General features: G+C 53.1%; 1 protein-coding gene across 1 annotated transcript; it reads left to right on the forward strand.

Annotated features, from left to right (window-relative positions):
- The first annotated feature begins 1,831 nt into the window (after positions 1-1,831).
- Positions 1,832-17,501, forward strand: TALDO1 (transaldolase 1). Its single transcript, XM_010389145.2, has 8 exons — positions 1,832-2,010; positions 8,625-8,748; positions 11,747-11,854; positions 12,922-13,053; positions 15,823-15,998; positions 16,226-16,423; positions 16,767-16,912; positions 17,290-17,501. The coding sequence occupies exons 1-8, from the start codon at positions 1,914-1,916 to the stop codon at positions 17,320-17,322; spliced, it is 1,014 nt and encodes a 337-aa protein (XP_010387447.1). The 5' UTR covers positions 1,832-1,913; the 3' UTR covers positions 17,323-17,501.
- The last annotated feature ends 4,375 nt before the right edge of the window (positions 17,502-21,876 follow it).

Raw genomic sequence — 21,876 nt, forward strand, 5'->3', positions numbered from 1 at the left:
CCATTCTCCTGTCTCAGCCTCCCGAGTAGCTGGGACTACAGGCGCCCGCCACCTCGCCCGGCTAGTTTTTTGTATTTTTTAGTAGAGACGGGGTTGCACCGTGTTAGCCAGGATGGTCTCGATCTCCTGACCTTGTGATCCGCCCGTCTCGGCCTCCCAAAGTGCTGGGATTACAGGCTTGAGCCACCGCGCCCGGCCTAGAATTTGCCTTTTAAGACGTCTTTTCGGCCGGGCCCGGTGGCTCACACCTGGGATCCCAGCACTTTGGGAGACCGAGGTGGGCGGATCACGAGGTCAGGAGATCGAGACCATCCTCGCCAACATGATGAAACCCCGTCTGTACTAAAAATACAAAAATTAGTCGGGCGTGGTGGCGCGCGCCTGTAATCCCAGCCACTTGGGAGGCTGAGACAGGAGAATCGCTTGAACCCGGGAGGCGGAGGTTGCAGTGAGCCAAGATCTCGCCACTGCAATCCAGCTTGAGCAACAAGGGCGAGATTCCATCTCAAAAAAATATTTTTTTTTCAGGTTTTTGTAGTTCTGACAACCGGGACCTGCCAACCAGTGTGTGGCCTCTACGCAGGAACTGACTCACCCTAAGCGGACAGCTTCGACTCCCTGTGATTTCATCCCTAGCTGACCAGTCAGCACTCCTGACTCACTGGCCCCCTACCCACCAAATATCCTTAAATACTCGGATCGCCGAGTTTTGGGGGAGACTGAGAAATAAAACTCTGGTTTCCCAAACAGTCGGCTGTGTGTGAATTATGCTTTATTGTAATTCCCCTGTCTTGAAAATAGACTTCTGTACCGGCAGCGGGCAAGGCGAACCCATGGGGCGGTTACAGTGTCTGCAACACAGACACAAGCGACAGAGACTTGATCAAAATATACAAGGAAGGCCGGGCACGGTGGCTCAAGCCTGTAATCTCAGCACTTTGGGAGGCCGAGACGGGCGGATCACGAGGTCAGGAGATCGAGACCATCCTGGCTAACACGGTGAAGCCCTGTCTCTACTAAAAAAACTACAAAAAATTAGCCGGGCGACGTGGCGGCGCCTGTAGTCCCAGCTACCCGGGAGGCTGAGGCAGGAGAATGGCGTGAACCCGGGAGGCAAAGCTTGCAGTGAGCTGAGATCCGGCCACAGCACTCCAGCCAGGGTGACAGAGCGAGACTCTGTCTCAAAAAAATATATATATAATATATAATATATATAATATATAATATATATATATATATATATACAAGGAACTCCTGCAAGTCAGCGATGGTAAGAAGCCGGGCAGCTGGGCCTCCTACGCCTGCCTCGCCGTTCGGCCGGACACCTCTGGGCTTAGGACTCAGGGGTACAGATTCCCAGAAGCATGTTCCCCGCCGCGTCCGGCGCCCAAGCTCTGCAGCCGCCCCCTGCTCTGCCTCCCGCACCTGCAAGGCGTCCCCCGCCGCTCCCTCCCCTGCTTCCTGCAGCGGCCCCCGACCCCAGTCCTGGCCCCACCACGGATCTCGCCTCGCCTCGCCGGGTTCGGCCCTGGCGGGTTCGGCCCCGCGGGGTCGGCGCCTGGGCTGGGTCCATCTCCTCCAGCCCTCCCGGTGCGTCCCGCAGGGCAGGAAGGAGGCGAGGGCCAGCCGCTCCGTGTCGTGCCGGTGTTTTCCCAGGTCCGTCCGCGGCAGCTGCTGCGAACCCGGGGAGACCCCGCCCGTAGGACCCGCGCGGCGCTCTCTGCCGTGAGATGCGCGACCCGGCCTTGGGGCTGGAGCCCGTCCCCGGGGGCGGGGCTTCGTCCGGGCGCGTAGGGACCCGCCGGCCTCGCCCTCCCGCGCCGCTCTCCGATTGGCCGGCGCCCGCGGGGCATTGTGGGCCGCCCGCGCGCCCGTCGCGTCGCCGCCGCAGCAGCAGCCCCCTCGGCCTTGCTATGTCGAGCTCACCCGTGAAGCGTCAGAGGATGGAGTCGGCGCTAGACCAGCTCAAGCAGTTCACCACCGTGGTGGCCGACACGGGCGACTTCCACGGTGAGGACGGCGTGGAGTCCGGGCACGCGGCGCAAGCGCCCTCCGGAGGCCCCGGCGCCCCGATTTCCCCAAGTCCCCAGTTCCGGGACGCGGACCGGGTGGCGGTGCCCCAGGCGGCTCGGTTCCGGGGGGAATGAGCGCAGGTGCCGGATGCTTGGGCCAAGGGCGGCCGTGAGGGGAGCGGGGCCGGGGGCAGCAGTGAGGAGCTGGGGTCAGCCGTGAGGGGCTCGGGGCTGGGGTCAGCGGTGCGGGCGGGACCGACGGGTCCTTGCGAGCCGTAGGGCACGAAACCGGTATCCCAGCCTCGCCCTCGCCCTCCTCCCAGGGTGGGTCGGCTGCGCCCTCAGGCCCCGCCCCCGGGACTGGCTGTGGGCAGCCCGCGGGAGCCCCTCTGCACCCTCATGGATCGAGGCAGCTTTCAGTGACTTTGAGTTCAGGAGAGATTCGGGGTAGAGCTTCGAGCTGACTTCCACGTGGCCGGTTTGTGGTCAGTGAGCTGCAATTTTGTTGGGCTGATGTTGTCTGTAGAGCGGGGACATGAGCTAGCTCTGACCAGAAGCTGCCAGTGCCGCCACCGCCCTTGAGCCCTGCGGTGCCCAGTGGGACAACCCCGTGGGCGGCAGGTGCCCGGCCTGGTGGACAGCCACCGCCAGGCGCACCGGGTGGGTAAAAGCCGGTGCCCATGACAGCACAGGGTTGTTCCACTGTTAAATACTGGATTTTCCTGGGCTTGAATTGTTTACATTGGAGAGAACTTGGAAAATACAAAGAAGGGTTATTTTATTAATACTTAGCTCTTCTGTCCTCTGCAGTGCAGAGTAGACGAGCCTTGTGTCTATGTTTTGTTGAGAACAAGTGATATTTTTTAAGAAAATCATGAAACGCTTCATGGATGAATGCTGTGAGCACCTAATACGGAAGTGACTTCCTCTCTTTTCTGCTTTCTCATGGTGACTTGAGAAACAGGCTTTAATTCCTCTTCGGTAACTGAGTAAGGGCATTGTTTATCTAACAGAGCCTAGAGAGTGAACTGGCATATTTGGCTGCTTAACCGTCAAAGATGGGGATTCAGCGACTGGCTTGGGGTGCTACAGTCTGCTCCAGACCCCTCTTTGGGAGATCCAAAGCTAGAGCTGTGAGTCCCTCACACACACAGCCCCCTGTTGTAGTCCAGACCTCTCTCTCTATAAGAAAGAAAGCTCCAGAAAAGGGGCTACACATTTTTCTGCTGCTCAGTTTATTCCCTTCTTTTTTCTTTTTTTTTTTTTTTTTGGTTGAGACGGAGTCTCCTCTGTGGCCCAGGCCAGAATGCAGTGGCGTGATCTCGGCTCACTGCAAGTTCTGCCTCCCGGGTTCACGCCATTCTCCTGCCTCAGCCTCCCGAGTAACTGGGACTACAGGCGCCCGCCCCTGCACCCAGGTACTTTTTTGTATTTTTAGTAGAGACGGGGTTTCACCGTGGTCTCGATCTCCTGATCTCGTGATCCGCCCGCCTCGGCCTCCCGAAGTGCTGGGATTATAGGCTGAGCCACCGCGCCAGCCTTGTATTGTTTTTTTAAATAAATCTTCTGGCCCGGCGAGGTGGCTCACGCCTGTAATCCCAGTACTTTGGGAGGCCGAAGCAGGTGGATCACGAGGTCAGGAGTTTGACACCAGCCTGACCAACATGGTGCATCCCTGTCTCTACTAAAAATATAAAAATTAGCTGGGCGTGGTGTTGCATGCCTGTAATCCCAGCTACTTGGGAGGCTGAGGCAGGAGAATCGCTGAACTCAGAAGGCGGAGGTTGCAGTGAGCGCCACTGCACTCCAACCTGGGCAACAGAGCGAGACTCCATCTCAAAAAAAAAAAAATCTTCTAAACCCAAGTCCTGACATATTTTTTTTTAATGAATATTAACAAAAAAATACATTCATTGATAGTATATGTTCATCAGTGTTATGTAGTTGTAAAATAATCTGTTGGGTTTGTGATCTGTGTTTTGTGAAGTGAAGGTTCTTCACTCCTTGTGGGAGGGAGGCACAGGCCTCTGGAAATAGAAGAAAACTGTGAATGCTCTCCCCACAGTGTGACTGTGACCCTCCCCATTTCTCTTCCCACAGTGTGACCCCCTCAGTTTTCTTCCCACAGTGTGACCCCCCCAGTTTTCTTCCCACAGTGTGACCCTCCCCAGTTTGCATTCGGTTTAAGGGACCCTGGACCCTGAAACCCATTTTTGCCCCAGTGGGCCTTGGTTTTGTTTTAATTTTGTAAAAGCCATTTGCTAAAAGCTGACTTTATCAAGGGGTGATTTTACAGGATGAAATGGGCTGTTTTCAGTGCCTCATTCAGGGCATTCTGGCAGACCTGCGTCAACACTGTGCCAAGACAGGCTTTTTCTTAACTTGTCATGTTGAAATGGGTATAGATACACAGAAGTTGCAAAATCAGCCCATACAGTCCTATGAACCCTTCAACCACTGTCCCTCGTGGTGACATCTCATGTAACCATAGCATGGTATCCACACCGGGAAGTGGGCACTGCTGTGATGCTGATGCTGTTACAGACTGCAGGCCTGGCTCAGGGCTCCCCAGTTTCCCCCTGTACTGGGGAAAGGAGACTATGTGACAGTTTCATAAAGTGTGTAAATTCCTGTGACTGCTGTGACAGGACATAGCTGTCCCATTGTCACTGAGATCCCCGTGTTCCTGAGAGACACCTCATTCCCTGTTCCTTGGCAACCTCTAACCTGTTCTCTACCTCTATAGTTTTGTCATTAAAAGACCCTTTGAAAGTACTTATTCCAGCCTTGGCAACATAGTAAAACCCCATGCCTACACAAAAAAAATAGCCAGGCATATTGGCGCACACCTGTAGTCCCAGCTACTCAGGAGGCTGAGTTGGGAGGATCACTTAAGCCCAGGAGGTTGAGGCAGCAGTGAGCTGTGACTGCACCACTGCACTCCAGCTTAGGAGACAAAGCAAGACCCTGTCTCAAAAAAAAATACTTATTTTCCAAATAAAGTTACTGAACTGGCTAATCTGGAGCGATGGGCCATTCTATGGGTGTCAGTGGGCATACCTCTTCACCTCCACTCTCCATCTGGACAGCCTGATCAACAAAACCCCAGGTTAAGCCTCGTTGGCTTCTTTGAATTCCTAGCTTGGTTACTTGAGAAAGAACTAATGTGTTAAAAGAATAAAGAAAATAATTCTTGGGTTTTTGTTTTTGGGTTTTTTTTTTTTTTGAGATAGGGTCTTGCTTTGTCACCCAGGCTGTACAGTGGTGCAGTCACGTGGTGCAACACGGCTCACTGCAGCCTTGACCTCCTGGGCTGAGGTGATTTCCCCCACCTCAGCCTCCCAAGTAGCTGGGACTACAGGTATGCGCCACCACGCCCAGCTAACAGTCCTTGTTGAAGATAACCATGTGGTATCTGTGTTGAAGTCAAAATGTAGAGACGAATCTCTAAATTTAACTTTTTATTTGGGAAGAAAAAATTGCAATTCAAGCAGACTGGGTGGTCTTCGATCTGTCCAAAGAACAAGAGAAAGTTGGGGCCAGCCTCAGTGGCTCATGCCTGTAATCCCAGCACTTTGGGAAGCTGAGGCAGGTGGATCACCTGAGGTCAAGAGATCGAGACCAGCCTGGCCAACATGGTGAAACCCTATCTCTACTAAAAATACAAAAAATTAGCTGGGTATGGTGGCAAGTGCCTGTAATCCCAGCTACTTGAGAGGCTGAGGTGAGAGAACTGCTTGAACCCAGAAGACGGAGGTTGCAGTAAGCCGGGATTGCGCCACTGCACTCTAGCCTGAGCGACAGAGCGAGTCTCCATTTCAAAATAACAATAATAATAATAAACCATGAACCTCATTTGAAGGTAATTGTTATGTGTGCATGCATGCATGCGTGTGTGCACAGTTCCTGTCTCATAACTCCTACAGTCCTGTTACAATGTTGGGGCACTCTAGGCCTCAGGAGCAGGCCTCGGAAAACAGAATTTCCGTCGCTGACCTTCTTCTCCTCTCTTACTTGCTCCTTTCTCTCTCCAAGGGAGGAATCTTTCCTCCCTTTCTTTCTGTTTTGGAGCTGTCCATAAAGAAATTCTCTACTTGCTTTTCTTTTTTTTCTTTTTTCTTTTTTTTTTTTTTTTTTGAGGTGGAGTCTCACTTTCTCGCCCAGGCTTGAGTCAGTGGCGTGATCTAGGCTCACTGCAAGCTCTGCCTCCCAGGTTCACGCCATTCTTCTGCTTCAGCCTCCTGAGTAGCTGGGACTACAGGAGCCCGCCACCACGCCCAGCTAATTTTTTGTATTTTTAGTAGAGACGGGGTTTCACTGTGTTAGCCAGGATGGTCTTGATCTCCTGACCTCGTGATCCGCCCGCCTCAGCCCCCTAAAGTGCTGGGATTACAGGCGTGAGGCACTGCGCCTGGCCCTCCACTTGCTTTTCTAATTGTGGGTCCTAAGACCCTCATTTCAGAAGGGGTCCCACCACATAGCCTGGAGGAAGGAATGTTGCACAGAGGACAGTCAGAATGTGAACAGAGAGGCGTTGCTGGGTTTCCTTGCTCATTAGATGATAATAATTCAGTCATGTCTCTCCAATGGAGTCTCCATAAAAGGCCCAAGAGGACAGGGTTCAGGGAGCTTCCAGATACTCCCTGAATGATGGAGTGAGACTCTGTCAAAAAGAAAAAAAGCTACTCGGTGGCTACAACTTTGGACTTTTTGAACTGTTTAGTTGGTTACTCTGAAGAAAAAAACTTTTTTTTTTTGGTCCTTGCAACAGAGTCTTGCTGCCATTGCCCAGGCTGGAGTGCAGTGGCACAATCTCAGCTCGCTGCAACCTCCACCTCCCGGGTTCAAGCGATCTTCCTGCCGCAGCCTCCCGAGTAGCTGGGATTATAGGCATGCACCACCATGCCTGGCTAATTTATATATATATATATATATTTTTTTTTTTTTTTTTTTTTTTTTTTTTGAGACAGAGTCTCGCTCTGTCGCCCAGGCTGGAGTGCAATGGCCGGATCTCAGCTCACTGCAAGCCCCGCCTCCTGGGTTTACGCCATTCTCCTGCCTCAGCCTCCCGAGTAGCTGGGACTACAGGTGCCCGCCACATCGCCCAGCTAGTTTTTTGTATTTTTTAGTAGAGACGGGGTTTCACCGTGTTAGCCAGGATGGTCTCGATCTCCTGACCTCGTGATCCGCCCGTCTCGGCCTCCCAAAGTGCTGGGATTACAGGCTTGAGCCACCGCGCCCGGCCTAATTTTTATATTTTTAGTAAGGACACGGTTTCACCATGTTAGCCAGGCTGGTCTCGAACTCCTCACCTCAAGTGATCCACCCCCATCAGCCTCCCAAAGTGCTGGGATTACAGGTGTGAGCCACTGTGCCCAGCCACTGAGTAGCATTTTATGACTGGGTTTATCAAAGCAAAGAATGTCGACTTTGATCACCAGTACAATTTGAACAAAAACTTGAGACGTTGTCAAAGTTGCCCACTCCAACTAAAAGGATTCTTAGATCAGGTTTTGTCAAGTTACCGGGAGAAGCTACTGAATGCGATATTTATTTATTTGTTTGTTTATTTATGAAAGAGGGTCTCTGTCACCCAGGCTGGAGTGCAGTGGTGCGATCTCGGCTCATTGCAACCTCCACCTCCTGGGTTCAAGCGATTCTCTTGCCTCAGCCTCCTGAGTAGCTGGGATTACAGGCATGTGCCACCACGCCCATCTCATTTTTGTATTTTTAGTAGAGACGGGGTTTCATCATGTTGGCCAGGCAGGTCTCGAACTCCTGACCTCAGGCAATCCACCAGCCTTGGCCTCCCAAAATGCGGGGATTACAGGTGTGAGCCACTGCACCCGGCCTGAATTTATTTTCTTAAGAGATGGGTTCTTGCTCTCTCGCCCAGGTGGGAGTGTCGTGGCATAATCACGGCTCACTGTAGTCTCAACCTCCTGGGCTCAAGCGATCCTCCTGCCTCAGCCTCTTGAGTAGCTGAGACTACAGGCGTGCTAATTTAGTCATTTTATGAAACCTAAAGAGAATGATTGGTGAGTGATGGCAGTGGGTAAAATTAGTCTTAAAGTTGCAGCAGTGCGGTTCAGCAACTATTAGATAAGCTGATTTCCGGTTAGAGGCCGCTTCGGCAGCTAGGCTTGCAGATAATTATTTTTGGAGCAATGCTGTGTACCCTGAGTGCTTTTCCCCTTGGCTTTTTGACTCTTGTAGCTGATCTCTGTAACCCAGAAGATCAGCGTTCACAGGTGGGTCATTGACTCTAGACCGTGCGCCTCCTTGTGGTGGTATGGCAGCGGGAAGCATATTTTCCTACGGCCAGCGTTCTCCCAGTTGTCTCACCTCTCACTCCCATGCTGTTACAAGTCAGCTCTTGCAGGGGCATATTTGATCTCTGGGCACTTAGTGCTGTTGTTTCATCATTGTGCAAACAGCCGCATCTTGACAAACCTTCGGTGACCAGGAAGGTGTGAGAAGTGTGGGCTGGACCCCACTTTGGGAAATGCTCTGGACTCCCCTAACGTCCTGGGGACTTACAGGGTTCCTTCACGTGTTTCCAGTTGGAGGCAAGCGCTCCACTTACTTTGGCTTTTGAAACTATTTCCCTAGCCATCGACGAGTACAAGCCCCAGGATGCTACCACCAACCCGTCCCTGATCCTGGCCGCAGCGCAGATGCCCGCTTACCAGGAGCTGGTGGAGGAGGCGATCGCCTATGGCAGGAAGCTGGGCGGGTGAGTGCCTGGACTCGGGAGGGTCCCAGCTAGGCCCTCATGCTAGTCTAGTTGGCCTTGTTTCCCTCCCTAACTGAATTTTAGCTCTCAAACACCATGAACTCAAGGGAAGAAAAAACCCTGTCTTTCTGCCTGTTTTTGTTTATCAAAGTGTAACCTGCATGGAGTGACCTGCACCCGTGGTGAGCAGCTTGGAGTCTTGCCAATGTGTGCACACCCAGTGAACACCACCCCAGTCCGGATGCAGGGCACTCGCAGACCCCCAGAGGCCCTCCTCCCCTTCTGCAGTCAGTCTCCCCAGCTCTGGTAATACTTATCTTCTGGCTGTCATTTTATTTTATGTTTTATTTTTCAGACGGAGTCTCGCTCTGTCACCCAGGCTGGAGTATAGTGGAGTGATCTTGGCTCGCTAGAACTTGCGCCTCCCCGGTGCAAGTGATTCTCCTGCCTCAGCTTCCCAATTAGCTGGGATTACAGGTGTGCGCCACCACTCCTGACTTTTTTTTTTTTTTTGAGACAGAGTTTTGCTTTTGTTGTCCAGGCTGGAGTGCACTGACATGAACTTGGCTCACTGCAACCTCCACCTTCTGGATTCAAGTGATTCTCCTGCCTCAGCCTGCCAAGTAGTTGGCATTACAGACATGAGCCACTATACCCGGCTATAATTTTTTGTATTTTAGTGAAGACAGGGTTTCACCATGTTGGCCAGGCCAGTCTCGAACTTCTGACCTCAAGTGATCCACCTGCCTTGGCCTCCCGCAGTGCTCAGATTATAGACATGAGCCACCGTGCCTGGCTTTTTAATTTTTTTTTGAGACGGAGTCTGGCTCTGTCACCCAGGCTGGAGTGCTGTGGCCGGATCTCAGCTCACTGCAAGCTCCGCCTCCCGGGTTCACGCCATTCTCCTGCCTCAGCCTCCCAAGTAGCTGGGACTACAGGTGCCGCCACCTCGCCTGGCTAGTTTTTTGTAGTTTTTAGTAGAGACGGGGTTTCACCATGTTAGCCAGGATGGTCTCGATCTCCTGACCTCATGATCCGCCTGTCTTGGCCTCCCAAAGTGCTGGGATTACAGGCTTGAGCCACCGCGCCCGGCTGCTTTTTAATTTTTTAATAGCTTTTATAACTCCCAGAATGTTCTCTGGCACCTGTTTGCAGTAGGTCCCACCCCCTTACCCAACCAAGCACCTGTAGAGCACTCTTCATGCTCATGGCTTTGCATATTTTAGATTCTCTTCAGGGTAATAATTCAAAGCTTGAAGATGGTGCCGAGCAGGCAATGTGGGCACCACACAGGAGCAGGTAGGTGCTGGCTCTGGTACTGGCTTTGCTTAGGTCCAGGTGGCTGGTGAGTGGGAAAGCCACTCTGGACGCTGAGTCTGACCCTCTCCTCTCTCATCGTAGCTCCCCTTTTCTCCTCTCATGGTGTTGCGCCCCTGTGGCATCCGCGAGGCCTTGGTGCTCTTGTTATTGGATGACACTGTTGCCTTTGCTTAGCTGGGTGATCAACAGATGAGCCCTGCCCCCATGTCCAGGTGGCCTAATAATTTTTTTTTTTTTTTTTTTTTTTTTTTGAGATAACGTTTGACTCTGTCAACTAGGCTGCAGTGCAGTCTCACAATCTCAGCTCACTGCAGCCTTGATGTCCTGGACTCAAGCCATCCTCCCACCTCAGCCTCCCAAGTAGCTGGGACTACATGCAGGTGCACGCTACCACACCTGGCTAATCTTCATATTTGTTTGTAGAGGCAGGGTTTCACCATGTTGCCCTGGCTGGTTTCGAACTCCTGAGTTTGAGCAGTCTGCCCACCTTGGCCTGCCAACGAGGCAGGGTTTCACCATGTTGCCCTGGCTGGTTTCGAACTCCTGAGTTTGAGCAGTCTGCCCACCTTGGCCTGCCAACGTGCTGTGATGACAGGCGTGAGCCATCGCACCCAGTCTGGCCCAAGAATTCTGACCCCCGAGCATCTAGCTGAAGATCTTCCTGTGTGTAGTGGGCTAACGAGGCCACTCAGATTTTGGAACAGCATCATGGACTTCACCTAGTGTCTGTCCAGTGACTTTGAAGAGATGGAAAATATAATCATATTTTGCAAGTGCCAGAAGATAGAGGGATGCAGTTTGGGATGACGAAAAGAGCTCTGGAGAGAGATGGTGACGGCTGTACAGAATTGTGAATGTGCTGAATATACTGAAAAATGGCAGGTTGGGGGCAGTGGTGCTCGCCTGTAACCCCAGTGCTTTGGTAGGCCAAGATGAGAGGATCCCTTCAGCCTAAGAGTTCGAGAACAGTCTAGGCAACAGGGCGAAACTCTATCTCTCCAAAAAAATTTAAAAATTAGCCGGTCATGGAGATGTGCACCTGTAGTCCCAGCTACTTGGGAGGCTGAGGCGGGAGGATCACTTGAGCCCAGGAGGTCAAGGCTGTAGTGAGCCGTAATCACACTACTGCACTCTAGCCTGAGCGACTGAGTGAGACCCTGTCTTGGAAAAAATTTAAAAAAAAAAGGATAAGATGGGAAATTTTACCTTATATGTACTATTTGGCTACAATAAAAAAATGTTTTTTTTTTTTTTTTTTTTTTTTTTTTTGAGGCGGAGTCTCGCTCTGTCGCCCAGGCTGGAGTACAGTGGCCGGATCTCAGCTCACTGCAAGCTCCGCCTCCCGGGTTTACGCCATTCTCCTGCCTCAGCCTCCCGAGTAGCTGGGACTACAGGCGCCTGCCACCTCGCCCGGCTAGTTTTTTGTATTTTTTAGTAGAGACTGGGGTTTCACCGTGTTAGCCAGGATGGTCTCGATCTCCTGACCTCGTGATCCGCCCGTCTCAGCCTCCCAAAGTGCTGGGATTACAGGCTTGAGCCACCGCGCCCGGCAAAAAAAATGTTTTAAGAGAAAAGATGGAAGGAAATTTGGCAAAGAAATAACAGAATTCATTTTGTAGACTCTTGTGCACTTGAACCTTAGAAGCTTCTAACCTGCTTTTTTCCCTTTGAATTTCAGGTCACAAGAGGACCAGATTAAAAATGCTATTGATAAACTTTTTGTGTTGTTTGGAGCAGAAATACTAAAGAAGATTCCGGGCCGAGTATCCACAGAAGTAGACGCAAGGTAAGGATGCTTGCTCCTGCGCTGGACAGGCTGGTCAGGTGTCCACAGTTGCACACGTGGACGTCAACGTGAGGTCAAGCGGCTGCTCCACCCATAGTCTCCATCCCAGGGGCCCAAGAGGTTTATTCTGAGCTTTCCCACAGTTGGTACTGACGACCAAGAGCTCCTTGTTTAGCAACTGATCTCTAGTGGTTTTTATTTTTATTTTTATTTATTTATTTATTTTTGAGATGGAGTCTTGCACTGTCACCTAGGCTGGAATACAGTGGTGCAATCTCAGCTCACTGCAACTTCTGCCTCCTGGGTTCAAGCATTTCTCTGCCTCAGCCTGGCAAGTAGCTGAGATTACAGGCACTCGCCACCACAGCCCAGCTAATTTTTTGTATTTTTAGTAGAGATGGGGTTTCATCATCTTGGCCACGCTGATCTTGAACTCCTGACCTCATGATCCACCCACCTCAGCCTCCCAAAGTGCTGGGATTACAGGCATGAGCCACTGTGCCTGGCCGCTAGTGTTTTTTGTTTTGATTTGTTTTGTTTTGTTTGTTTTTTGAGACGGAGTCTCGCTCTGTCGCCAGGCTGGAGTGCAGTGGCCGGATCTCAGCTCACTGCAGCCTTCGCCTCCCGGGTTCAAGCGATTCTCCTGCCTCAGCCTCCCGAGTAGCTGGGACTACAGATGCCGCCACCACGCCCGGCTAATTTTTTTGTATTTTTAGTAGGGACAGGGTTTCACCATGTTGGCCAGGATGGTCTCGATCTCTTGACCTCATGATCTTCTCCCCTCAGCCTCCCAAAGTGCTGGGATTCCAGGCGTGACCCACCGCGCCCGGCCCAGTGTTTTTAATACAAAGTGTGGCCTGTGGATCCCCCTGAGGATCTTTGTGAGGCTGGGTGTGAGTCGCTGTCACAGCCATTTTGCAAACCTCAGGTGAGGGGAAGGTTGGGGGCAGTGGTTGGTGCTTACAGTGGTGCAGCTCAAAACTGACCTGGGCCGACGCCCGGCCTCCAACTTGCTCTGCTTTTGGGCAGCCTGCATGATCTGAGGGGATGGGTCCTTGCTCCTACAGGCTCTCCTTTGATAAAGATGCGATGGTGGCCAGAGCCAGGCGGCTCATCGAGCTCTATAAGGAAGCTGGGATCAGCAAGGACCGAATTCTTATAAAGCTGTCATCAACCTGGGAAGGAATTCAGGCTGGAAAGTAAGTGGTCCCCCACAAGGAAGGAGCTTTCAGAGACTTTTCCTCTGTTGTCGGGGCAAGGTGTACGTGGCATCAGGCAAGTTTGACTCTCAGCCCTGGGGAATGCCAGCCTGGGGAGCACAGCCCACAGCTTGGACTTGACCAGCTGGTGCCAATCTAGACCTGCCCTCTGCTCCAGAGCCAGCTCCCTGACTTGCTGGTGATCAGAAATGAGGGATTTCCCAGGAAGTACCATCCACCCACCCAGCAGAGAAGAAAAGCCACGAGTTAACACCTGCAGATTCTTTCATTCCTCTGTCCTGATCAACATAAGCCTGTATTTACATGATTTTTAAAAAGTAAACTATTGTTATATAAAATATATGCTGCCTGGGCAAGATGGCTCATGCCTATAATCCCAGCAATTTGGGAGGCTGAGATGGGAGGATCACTTGAGCCCAGGAGTTCCAGACCAGCCTGGGCAATGAAGTGAAACCTTGTCTCTACAAAAATATAAAAAAATTTTAGGCCGGGCGCAGTGGCTCACGCCTGTAATCCCAGCAGTTTGGGAGGCCGAGGCAGGCAGATCATGAAGTCAGGAGATGGGGACCATCCTGGCTAACAGGTGAAACCCCGTCTCTATTGAAAATATAAAAATTAGCCGGGTGTGGTGGCGGCGCCTATAGTCCCAGCTACTTGGGAGACTGAGACATGTGAATGGCGTGAACCCGGGAGGCAGAGCTTGCAGTGAGCCGAGTTTGCGCCACTGCACTCTAGCATGGGTGACAGAGTGAGACTCCATCTGGAAAAAAAAAAAAATTAGCCGGGCGTGATGGCACACACCTGTGATTCCAGCTACTTAGGAGGCTAAGGTGGGAGGATCGCCTGAGCAAGAAGAGGTTGAGGTTCCAGTAGCTGTGATCGCACCACCGCACTCCAGCCTAGGTGACAGAGTGAGACCCTGTCTCAGAAAAACCAAACCAAACGTATGTATGTTCAGAATGGAAGAGACAGAAAATGTGTAAAACAAAGGCCGGGCGCGGTGGCTCACGCCTGTAATCCCAGCACTTTGGGAGGCCGAGACGGGCGGATCACGAGGTCAGGAGATCGAGACCATCCTGGTTAACCCGGTGAAACCCCATCTCTACTAAAAAATACAACAAAGTAAAACTCCTGTATGATGTTCTCACCCAGGAGCAGCCAATGCTACACTCAAATAATTCACATCAGGAAGAAGTGTTTTGTTTCCACATCTGTGTGTTTACATGTTCTACCACGTGCCATCACTGACCGGCTCTGAGATAGCATCTCACTTTTTCACCATGGCTGGAGTGCAGTGACACAAACTCAGCTCACTACAGCCTTGACTCCAGGCCCAAGTGATCTTTCCATCTCAGTCCCCCAAGTGGCTGGGATGACAGCACGCACACCACTCCTGGGTAATTTCACCATGTCCCCCAGGCTGGTCTCGAATCCCTGGGCTCAACAGATCTCTACCCATCTTGGCCTCCCAAAGTGCTGAGATTACAGGCATGAGCCATTGTGCCTGGCCTCGTTTGTGGGTTTTTTTTTTTTTTTTTTTTTTGAGATGGAGTTCGCTCTCGTCCAGGCTGGAGTGCAGTGGTGCTATCTCAGCTCACTGCAACCTCCACCTCTTGGGTTCAAGTGATTCTCCTGCCTCAGTCTCCTGAGTAGCTGGGATTACAGGCAGGCGCCACCACGCCCGGCTAATTTTATATTTTTAGTAGAGATGGGGTTTCTCCATGTTAGGCTGGTCTCAAACTCCCAACCTCAGGTGATCCACCGCCTCGGCCTCCCGAAGTGTTGGGATTACAGGTATGAGCCACCATACCCGGCCCATTTGTTTTTATATGTTGAAAAATACTCCATTTCATGGATAGGCCAGTTATTCATCTGTTGATGGACACCTGGTCGGTTTCCACCTCTTGAGCTGTGATGTATAGTGCTGTGGTCGGTTTCCATTTCTCGGGCTGTGATGTATACTGCTGCTTTGAACACATTTGCTGCTTTGAACACATCTGCTGCTAGGAACACAGATGTGCCAGTTTTGTCCTGGACACGTTTTTGTTTCTCATGGGCGTATGCCTAGGAGTGGAGTCTCTGGGTGACTGCTGGAGGAACTGCAGGCTGTTTCCCAACTCAGCTGTGCCATCTGCTGTCCCCCTCGAACAACCCCGGGTGGCCATGTGGCAGAGGCGCCTGGGGAGGGAACTTGTGTCTGGAGGTGCCTGAGCAGTCTTGGCTGTCTCATCCCATGCCCCAGCCACATGGCAAAGTATGGGCACTGCCCTGTCCTTGGGGATCAACCCCAGGATGTCCAAAGTGCACTGGGACTTGGGCAAGGGGCCTAGTGTGGCCAAGAGGCTCCTCTCAGCAGAAACCAGGGTGCTGTGGGCCTGCTGCGGGGTGGCCCCAGGAATGGCTAGGGTGGAACAGGGTGAGGACTGGAATGTGGTCAGAGACAACCCAGTGGTTCTAGCCTGGGAGCTGAGCCCTGGTGAGTTCTGGAATGAGTTGCTGGCCTGGCACAAGAGCACGGGCACCTTGGAGGGCCTCCCTTGACTTTGTCTATTGTGTAATGTGGGTTGGAGAAAATCCTGGTCACCGATAACCCACTATCCATTTAGAACCCTCTTGAGTGTTACAGATTTGTTCTTAACAATGGCATGAGCCTGTTCCTGCCGTTTTTGTTTAAGGCCCGTGAGCATGTTTGGCAGCCTTGGCTCTGGGTGGGCACCTGGCCTGCACTCACCTGCCCCCGCCCCACAGGGAGCTCGAGGAGCAGCACGGCATCCATTGCAACATGACGCTACTCTTCTCCTTCGCCCAGGCTGTGGCCTGTGCCGAGGCGGGTGTGACCCTCATCTCCCCATTTGTTGGGCGCATCCTTGATTGGCATGTGGCAAACACCGACAAGAAATCCTACGAGCCCCTGGAAGACCCTGGTGAGGGTCCCTCTGAGGTAATGGGGTAAGGGGAGCAGCCTCAGCAGCACCTCAGGCAGGAAGAGCCCAAGATGGAGCTGCCGCATCAAAAAGCAGTGAGGTGCACAGGTCTGCGCAGGGCAGGCAGGGGTGGCGGCTCAAGGTAGTGCAGCCAGCAGGCATTGGGAGGGCAGGTGCGGTGGTACCTCTGCTGAAGCCTTCCTGGTCACAGCTTGGTTTCTTCCCAGGGGTAAAGAGTGTCACTAAAATCTACAACTACTACAAGAAGTTTGGCTACAAAACCATTGTCATGGGCGCCTCCTTCCGCAACACGGGCGAGATCAAAGCACTGGCCGGCTGTGACTTCCTCACCATCTCACCCAAGCTCCTGGGAGAGCTGCTCCAGGACAACGCCAAGCTGGTGCCTGTGCTCTCAGCCAAGGCGGGTGAGGCCCCACTGCCCAGCTGTGGCTGCTGCGCGGGCAAGGCCAACACCGCCCTGCCGCGCTGCCCTGTGGGTGATCCCTCTCTCCTGTGGGGCGAGCACATCTCGGGAGACATCAGGGTGAAGCAGACCTCAGTGGAAGGCTTGGCTTTACTAACAAGTCTCACTAAAGGCGTCAGCCGAGGCTCTGTGGGCTGAACCCCACTTCCAGCAGGAGCCTTGCTGGGGCTGAGGCCTGGCCCTGGTGGAAGATGCTTGGGTGCAGCAGGTTCAGGCCCTGAGCCCAAGGGGCCAAGGTGGGCAGGGACATGGGCAGGCATGGAAGGCGGGGTCTTGTCCCGTAGCCCAAGCCAGTGACCTGGAAAAAGTCCACCTGGATGAGAAGGCTTTCCGCTGGTTGCACAATGAGGACCAGATGGCTGTGGAGAAGCTCTCTGACGGGATCCGCAAGTTTGCCGCTGACGCAGTGAAGCTGGAGCGGATGCTGACAGTGAGTGTTGTGTGTGGGGGGCCACATGTGCCAAGCCCCATGAGAGCCCGGGCCTGGGTGTCAGGGTTCAAGCTGGGCACCGTTAAAACTTCGGTGAGACCCCAGGTCTCATTCACGTGCTGCCCAGCAAGCGGGGCCTGCTGAGGCCATCCCAGGGTGGAGGGTGCCTGGCACCTAGGGCTGCCCCCAGGATGCTTGGTGGGTCCTGGCTCCTCTCTGGCCTGTGTGGTGACTGTGGTGTTGGCCAGCCTGTGGCCCTGGCCCACACAGAGTGCAGACCCCACAAGGGCCTCCCTCCTTCCACATGGTGCCTTGTGGGGCTTCAGGGTGCAGAAGGCAGGATTGGGAGACACAGCTCATGCTGTGTTTGTTTCTAGGAACAAATGTTCAATGCAGAGAACGGAAAGTAATGCAACTCTGAGGGTGGACTCCAGATCTGCACCGTCGGCCAGCTGGGGTCTGACTGCACATGGCTTCTGATGAATCTTGCGTTTTTTACAAATTGGAGCAGGGATAAATCATAGATTTCTGATTTTATGTAAAATTTTGCCTAATACATTAAAGCAGTCACTTTTCCTGTGCTGTTTCATTCACTGTCTCCATCCCCTTTATCCCCTAAGCATCACTTGCCCCAGCTGTGACGGGCTGTAACCGAGGTTAGGACTTAAGAGATGGGGTTGGGGTCAGGGTACTCCAGACACAACCCACTGCCTGGGCCACCACCTGGGAACCCAAGTCAGGGTTGTTGCTGGGAGGCCTTTGATGGGGCGACCCTTCCTGGGTAGGGACCCGCCTGAGCCCTGAGGCCTGTAGAGTGCATGGGTGGAGTTAGGCAAAGGGCAGGCTTCTGATGCCAGGGGCTCCCAAGGTGCTGTCCCAGGTGGGCCACAAATGGACACTGAAGCAGTCTCAAGCGTGGGCACATGTGGGCACTCCCAGAGGAGCGGTCCCAGCCGCACCCTCCCTCCTGCTTTTGAGGGCCTGGGCCTCCTATGCCCTGTCAAGGCTGCACTGCCTATGCCCCCCCGCCCCCACCCCCCTCCTGACCTGTTATGGCCAAGACCTTGCATGGGATGCCAGGTTCCTGCATGGGGTCATGGTGCCACCTTGTGGGGGCAGCACACGCACCAGCCACTGGCCTTCAAGTCGCCACCCCCATTTCTTTTTGAGACAATCTCATTCTGTCGCCTAGGCTGGAATGCACTCAGGCAGTGGTGCAATCTCCCTGCAACCTCTGCCTCCCAGTTTCAAGTGATTCTCCTTACCTCAGCCCCCGCAAGTAGCCGGGATTACAGGCACCTGCCACCATGCCCAGCGAGACAGGGTTTCACAATGTTGGCCAGGTTGGTCTTAAACTCTTGACCTCAAGTGATCCACCTGCCTCGGCCTTCCAAAGTGCTGGGATTACAGGCATGAGCCACCGTGCTTGGCCTTTTTTTTTTTTTTTTTGAGATGGAGTCTTGCTCTGTCACTCAGGCTGGAGTGCAGTGCTGTGATCTGGGCTCACTGCAACCTCCGCCTCCTGGGTTCAAGAGATTCTCCTGCCTCAGCCTCCTGGGTAGCTGGGATGACAGGTGCCCGCCACAATACCCGGCTAATTTTTTCATTTTTAGTAGAAACGGGGTTTCACCATGTTGGCCAGTCTGGTCTCAAACTCCTGATCTCAAGTGATGTGTCCTGCTTTGGGCTCCCAAAGTGCTGGGACCACTGCGTATGGTTCTCCGTTTTCGTTTTTCTTTTTTTGAGATGGGAGTCTCACTCTGTCACCCAGGCTGGAGTGCAGTGGCACGATGTCAGTTAACCACAGCCTCCGCCTCCCGGGTTCAAGCGATTCTCCTGCCTCAGCCTCCTGAGTACCTGGGATTACAGGTGCCAGCCACCATGCCTAGCTAATTTTTGTGTATTTAGTAGAGACTGGGTTTCACCATTTTGGCCAAGCTGGTCTTGAACTCCTGACCTTGTGATCCACCCACCCCGGCCTCCCAAAGTACTGGGATTACAGGCATGAGCCACCCCGCCCGTCCTCTCCCCGTTTTTCTTTTTTTTGAGACAGTCTCTCACTCTGTCGCCCAGGCTGCAGTGCGGTGGCACGATCTCGGCTCACTGCAAGCTCCGCCTCCCGGGTTCATGCCATTCTCCTGCCTCAGCCTCCTGAGTAGCTGAGACCACAGGCACCCGCCACCGCGCCCAGCTAATTTTTTGTATTTTTAGTAGAGACGGGGTTTCACCGTGGTCTCGATCTCCTGACCTCATGATCCGCCCGCCTTGGCCTCCCAAAGTGCTGGGATTACAGGAGTGAGCCACCGCGCCCAGCCCCCATTTTTCAATACAGGGCTTTCACTCTGTTGCCCAGGCTGGAGTGCAGTGGTGCAATCATTGGCTCACTGTAGCCCACCTCCCAGGCTCAAGTGATTCTCCTTCCTGTAGCTGGGATTACAGGTGTGCACCACCATGCATGGCTAATTTTGTATTTTTTGCAGAGATGGGGTCTCACCACACTGCCTAGGCTGGTCTCAAACTCCTGGGTTCATGTGATCCTCCTGCTGCAGCCTCCTAAAGTGCAGAGATTACAGGTGTCAGCCACTGCACCCGGCCACCTTTTTTATGGATCCTAACCCGAACCTGAAACCCAGTGCAGCAGGTCAGCCCTGCAAATAGTTCGTCAACTGGAGTTTGAATGCAATGGATTGCACTACGAAGGGCTTGGTGGGGCTAGAGATTGGCGGTCTATGGGGTGGTCCCTCTGTTCCCAGAAGCATTACAGGGTGACTGCCACAGAGAGTCTTGGTCAGGCTACAGGGAGAACAAGGCAAGGGGGCTCCTGGACCCACACCTGTCCAGCCTCCCAGTTGTGGACATGAAAGTCCAGCCTTGCCAGTGATCCAAGGACTGCCCTGGGCCCCACCCAGAGGTCAGCAGGGGACCTCCCCACGACTCTAGGGCGGCCCCTTCCTCCTCCCCTCCCTGAAAGCCTCTGCCAGGTCTAGACCCATGTGCCCCATGCCTTTTTGCAGGTTGCAGGTTAGTCCTTCCTGGCTCCAGGGATACCAGGCACTGCAAAAAGAAGGTCCCTTGAGCCCCCATTTGCTAGGGTCTGGAGCAGCTTCTGGACTTGCCCCCACCCCTCCAAAGGCACTGGGCTGTACGATGGAGCTGCAGCTTCTCACCCTGAACCTAAAACAAGCTACCCTACCTTACACCAGGCATCTGGCCGTCTCTCCTCAGTTCCAGCCTGGGTTGGGCACGCCTGGCCCACCCAGGGTGCAGAGGAGACAACCCTGGGGCAGAGCAGCAGACCAGAGGCAGCTGGGCTGCCAGTGCCCCTGATCAAAACCAGTGCAGGGCTCCTCCCCACACCAACCTCCACTGCTGAGGAGTCCCTCCTATCCTTCAAGGCTTCCCACAGTAGGTCAGGCCTCTGCCTCTGAGCCCGTCAACAGGCTAAGTCCTAAGAGGACATCAAAGGTCCTGTGGCTCCCAATTATTAACAGCACCAGTATCTCCAAGGAGACCCAGCAGAACGAGGCTCTGGGGATGTGACTACGTTTGTGTCGTTTGCAAACACCAAGTTCACCCACTTGCCCCTATAATTCAGTCATCTTAGAACTGTGAAACCATCACCCCAAAATGAAATCTCAAACCTATTTGTCCCCATTCCCAGCCTCAAACAATCTACTTTCTGTCTGACTTCCATTTTCTGGATATTTCACAAAAATGGAATCACAGGGCACAGGCCTTTTGAGACAGGCTTCTTTCACTCAGCATTCTGTCCGGGTCCGCCCACATCACAGAACGTAAAAGAACTTCACTCCTAGCTGGGCATGGTGCTGTGTCCTGCAGTCTCATCTACTGGGGAGGCTGAGGTGGGAGGATCACTTGAGGCCAGTTCAAGGCTGCGATGAGCAGTAACTGCGTCTGCGAAGTCGATGTACTCCAGCCAGGGCAATATAGCAAGACCCTATTAAAAACAACTTCATTCCTTTTTAATAGCCAAATAATCCTCCATATGGATACATTACTCTTACCGACACCAATGATTACTAAACATTGACAACTCATTGTATGAAAACAACTTATCCATTATCATGAGCAGTTCTGCTGTGAACACCGGGCACCATCTGTGTGGAGCTGCATGGTTTTATTCCTCGTGGGTAGATGAACACACACTGGTACATGGGGAAATCCTCACCCACCCTCCGCTGCCCTTCCGGAAGTTCGGTCCTCTTGCTTTCCTCCTCCGCCCCAGCCTGGTGCTGCCCCAAGCCCTGCCCTGGCAGAGAGAGAACTGGGCACAGCAGGGAGGCTCTCTGAGCCAGAGACTTTGCACGCAGCTGAGGGATGACGCGGGCCTGCAGGCGGCTCACTCGGGGACAGGTCTGTAGGACCCTGCGTCAGAACCCACTTCACATCCCAAAGCCACACCTGCCTTGATCTTCAATGCTGGGCTCAATGTCAGATCTGGCTGACCAGAGGAGCAGAGGAGCTCAGTACAGCTCACTGGCTCTTCATCCACCCTGCTGTGGCCTGAACACCTGCCCCCAAAACCCACCTGCTCAAGTCCTCACCTGCAAGGGGATGGTATTAGGTGGGGCATTTGGGAGGTCATCCAGTCACAGGGCAGGATGACTGGGCCTGACCGGTTTACAGTATGTTCTTACAGGAGCCCAAATGGACTAAGACATTAAGATATGAGTTTGTCTGTAATCCCAGCACTTTGGGAGGCTGAGGCGGGTAGATCACAAGGTCAGGAGTTCAAGACCAGCTTGACCAAGATGGTGAAACCCCGTCTCTACTAAAAATACCAAAAATTAACCAGGCGTGGTGGCGGGCGCTTGTAGTCCCAGCTACTCGGGAGGCTGAGGCAGGAGGATCACTTGAACTCGGAGGGCAGAGGTTGCAGTGAGCCGAGATCGCACTACTGCACTCAAGCCTGGGTAACACAGACTCCATCTCAACAAAAAAAA

Source organism: Rhinopithecus roxellana, chromosome 15 (assembly GCF_007565055.1).
Source record: "Rhinopithecus roxellana isolate Shanxi Qingling chromosome 15, ASM756505v1, whole genome shotgun sequence".
Taxonomy (NCBI): Eukaryota; Metazoa; Chordata; class Mammalia; order Primates; family Cercopithecidae; genus Rhinopithecus; species Rhinopithecus roxellana.

What these genes read in the sequence shown, in the direction of transcription:
- TALDO1 (XM_010389145.2), top strand. Translation starts at nt 1,914, where the DNA reads ATGTCGAGCTCACCCGTGAAGCGTCAGAGGATGGAGTCGGCGCTAGAC. An exon ending in TATGGCAGGAAGCTGGGCGG is followed by an intron (nt 8,749 to 11,746) that starts GTGAGTGCCTGG and finishes TTTGAATTTCAG; the next exon opens with GTCACAAGAGGACCAGATTA. An exon ending in TGTGCTCTCAGCCAAGGCGG is followed by an intron (nt 16,424 to 16,766) that starts GTGAGGCCCCAC and finishes CTTGTCCCGTAG; the next exon opens with CCCAAGCCAGTGACCTGGAA.